This window comes from Malurus melanocephalus, unplaced genomic scaffold (assembly GCF_030028575.1).
Source record: "Malurus melanocephalus ecotype Western Australia unplaced genomic scaffold, MMel_1.1 scaffold_1375, whole genome shotgun sequence".
Classification (NCBI taxonomy): domain Eukaryota; kingdom Metazoa; phylum Chordata; class Aves; order Passeriformes; family Maluridae; genus Malurus; species Malurus melanocephalus.
In genome coordinates, this window is record NW_026624607.1 from 15,028 (window position 1) to 18,403 (window position 3,376).

The window sequence follows — 3,376 nt, forward strand, 5'->3', positions numbered from 1 at the left end:
TTTGTCCTTTGCAGGACACGATTCACCAGCTGGAAAACGAGCTCAGAGGAACCAAGTGGGAAATGGCCCGGCACTTGAGGGAATACCAGGACCTCCTCAATGTCAAGATGGCCCTGGATATCGAAATCGCTGCGTACAGGTATGGCGGGATAACCGCAGACACGCCTGGAATATTAATAGCACTGCGGATGCCGCCGGGCTGGGGAAGCTTCAGCACAGCTCGCAAAGATCCGCAGGCGGCCAGAGCGGGTAAAATTAGAGCTCGGCTGCATCACTGCAGCCACCCCCATCCCCCCAGAGCCCCGAAGGTCATTAGGGAGCCGCTAATCAGCGGCAGAGCTGCCAGCAAAGCCCCGTGGGCACAGGGCAGCGTGACTCAGTGCGGCTCCCGTGCCGCATTCCGAGCAGGGAGGCGATGCGGCGACAGACGCGTTTATTTTTTTTCCTCGCCGTCAGCTTTGCAGATGCCAGCCGTGACACCAGAATTCCCTTTCATCGCCCGCGAGGGGCGGCGRATTTGCTTGATCACGGTTTGAGGCGGCGAGCGAGCGCTGATGCGCCTGTCACAAACACTTTTGCTTTTCTTGCTCAACTTTTTTTCCTTCCTTGCTCGAGTGTGGAGCCGAAGTGCTGCTTGCTGTTGCCATCACCTGGCAGGTTTTTTTAGTCTCCTTTGTGTGTCTCTCACACCAGAGAGCTGCTGATTTTTCTGGGTCATGGGCTTAGATGAAAAACATTCGGATAGAAGAAAAGTTAAAAAAAAAAATTAAAAAAAAAACCACACCCATCTCCAGATCTGTTGAAATTCCCGAGGTTTTTCAGACTCACAGACACCCCGGGGGCTGTAGATGGCTGCTGCCTCAGCCAGCTGAAGCCTCCAGTTCTCATTTTTTCACCMAAAAACAAGCTGGATGCCCAAATTATCGAATTAGGACCCGTGCTTTAATCAGCTGTGACTGTCTCAGCCACAATATTTGATTTGGGTTCGTTGGCTGTGTCAAGCTCTGTTTGCCTAAGCGGTAATGAGTCCTAGGAAGTTAATTAGCTTGTCCTAATCCCCGCTGATTTTCCCCGCCATAATGAAGTTTTCTGACTTCAAGGATGAGTTTTATCCGATCGCTGAAGGTCTCGCTCCCGCCACGAGCAAACGGAGCTCAAAAATGCTGAATTTTGTGGGTTTTGCAATAAAAAAAGGGATCCAAGGAAAGCTGGGCTGGGGCTGTGGGCAGTGGAAGGCACTGGTCAGTTCCAGCACATTCCACAGGCAAACCGGTTCCATCCTGCTGGAGGGGGAGTATGAGAGCAGGGAAATATTATGGGATTTTATATAAAAATGTAGGAAATATCCTGAAATTCTTTGAGTTGGAAGAGATCTTAAAGGTCATCCCAAAGCAGCAACACTTTAAATTATCCCAGAATGCTCCAAGCCATGTCCAGCCTGACCTTGATCACTTCCAGGGATGAAATTTTTATAATTTTCCCTCATTTTTGGGTATTTTTACGCTCATTTTCTCTTTTTCCCTCCTCCCGATTCCCCTCAGGAAGCTGCTGGAGGGTGAAGAGACAAGATTCAGTGCCTTCTCCGGAAGCATCACCGGTCCCATCTTCACACACAGACAACCATCCGTCACAATAGCCTCCACCAAAATCCAGAAAACCAAAATCGAACCGCCAAAGCTGAAGGTCCAGCACAAGTTCGTAGAAGAAATCATCGAAGAGACGAAGGTGGAGGACGAAAAATCTGAAATGGAAGATGCCCTGACGGCCATCGCGGAAGAAATGGCAGCCAAGGCGGAGCAGGAGGARGAAAAAGAGGAAGAAGAGGSTGCAGAGGAGGAAGGTGAAGCTGAGAAGGCTCCTGAGGAGGAAGAGAAGGAGGAAGAGGAAGCRGAGGAGGAAGAGGAAGCGGCGAAATCCGACGCCGCGGAAGAAGGTGGCTCTGAAAAGGAAGAAATTGAGGAAAAGGAAGAAGGGGAGGAGGCTGAGGAAGAGGAGGAAAAACCCGAGGTGAAGGGCAAAGCTGAGGAGGCGCCAGCAAAGGTAGAGAAGGTCAAAACACCCCCGTCAAAGTCCCCCCCGAAATCACCCCCGAAATCCCCCGTAACAGAACCGGCCAAGGCCGCCCCTAAAGAAAAACCCACGGAGAAGGCGGCCAAGGAGGAGAAAGTGGAAAAGGCGGCCAAGGAGGAGGAGAAAGCGGCATCCCCGGAAAAACCGGCCACACCMAARGTGAYMTCYCCAGAAAAACCMACCACGCCAAAGGTGACCTCCCCAGAAAAACCGGCCACACCCAAAGTGACCTCCCCGGAAAAACCAGCCACGCCAAAGGTGACCTCCCCGGAAAAACCACCGGAGAAGGCGGTGACCCCGGAGAAGGCGGCGAGCCCGGAAAAAGCCGTGAGCCTGGAGAAGCTGGCGCCGCCGGAGAAAGCGCGCACCCCCGAAAAACCGGCGAGCCCCGAGAAACCGCGCACCCCCGAGAAGGCCGTGACCCCCGAGAAGGCGCGGACCCCCGAAAAACCGCCGTCCCCCGTGAAGGACGCCAAGGCCGTGGTGGAGGAGACCATCACCGTCACCAAGGTGACCAAAGTGAGCGCCGAGGCCGAGAAGGAGTCGAGGAAAGAGGACATCGCGGTCAACGGGGAGGTGGAGGACAAGAAGGAYGAGGAATCCAAAGAGAAGGAGGAGGAGGACAAGGGAGTGGTGACCAACGGCCTCGACGTGAGCCCGGTGGACGACAAGGCGGAGAAAATCGTGGTGACCAAAAAAACGGAGAAAATCACGGGCGAGGGCGGCGACGGCGGGCCCACGTTCATCACCAAGTCGGTGACCGTCACCCAGAAGGTGGAGGAGCACGAGGAGAGCTTCGAGGAGAAGCTGGTGTCCACCAAGAAAGTGGAGAAAGTCACCTCGCACGCCGTGGTGAAGGAGATCAAGGAGAGCGAGTAAACGCTGCCGTAGCTAAAAAAAAAAAAAAAAATTCCAAACGATTTCCAAGAGCTTGGGTCGGTGCAAAAGGTTAAGCCATAGACAGCTGCAAAATGCATGGGGGTGACGGCTTCAAAGCAGGTCGGGTTCTCTCACGGAGGCTCCAGACACACAGTATTTTACTTTTTTCGTGCAATATAGGGAAAAGGGGGGGGGAATGCATGCAGGCTCAAGATGTACTCCCTCCACAGAGCTTGGGGATCTACCGAAAATTTAAAAAAAAAATAAAAATAAAATAAAAATAAAAGTTAATTTAAAAAATACTGCTACTACTAGTGCATGAGAATGAAATGTGCAAGAGGAAGCTTCTCTGAATTTCCTGAGCTTGTTGGAGGGACGGAGCCGAGGAACGAGTTCCGATGTCATTATGCAAAGAAACCAACTGAGC

At 52.5% G+C, this 3,376-nt stretch overlaps 1 protein-coding gene across 1 annotated transcript in view; it reads left to right on the forward strand.

Moving 5' to 3' along the window:
* NEFM (neurofilament medium chain) overlaps positions 1-3,370 on the forward strand; it is a 5,432-nt gene extending 2,062 nt beyond the window's left edge. Inside the window, exons 2-3 of the mRNA XM_057387787.1 lie at positions 15-139; positions 1,542-3,370. Of these exons, the coding sequence (XP_057243770.1) occupies positions 15-139; positions 1,542-2,949 (1,533 nt within the window). The 3' untranslated portion in view covers positions 2,950-3,370. The remainder of the gene's footprint in view (positions 1-14; positions 140-1,541) is intronic.
* Positions 3,371-3,376: the final 6 nt, after the last annotated feature.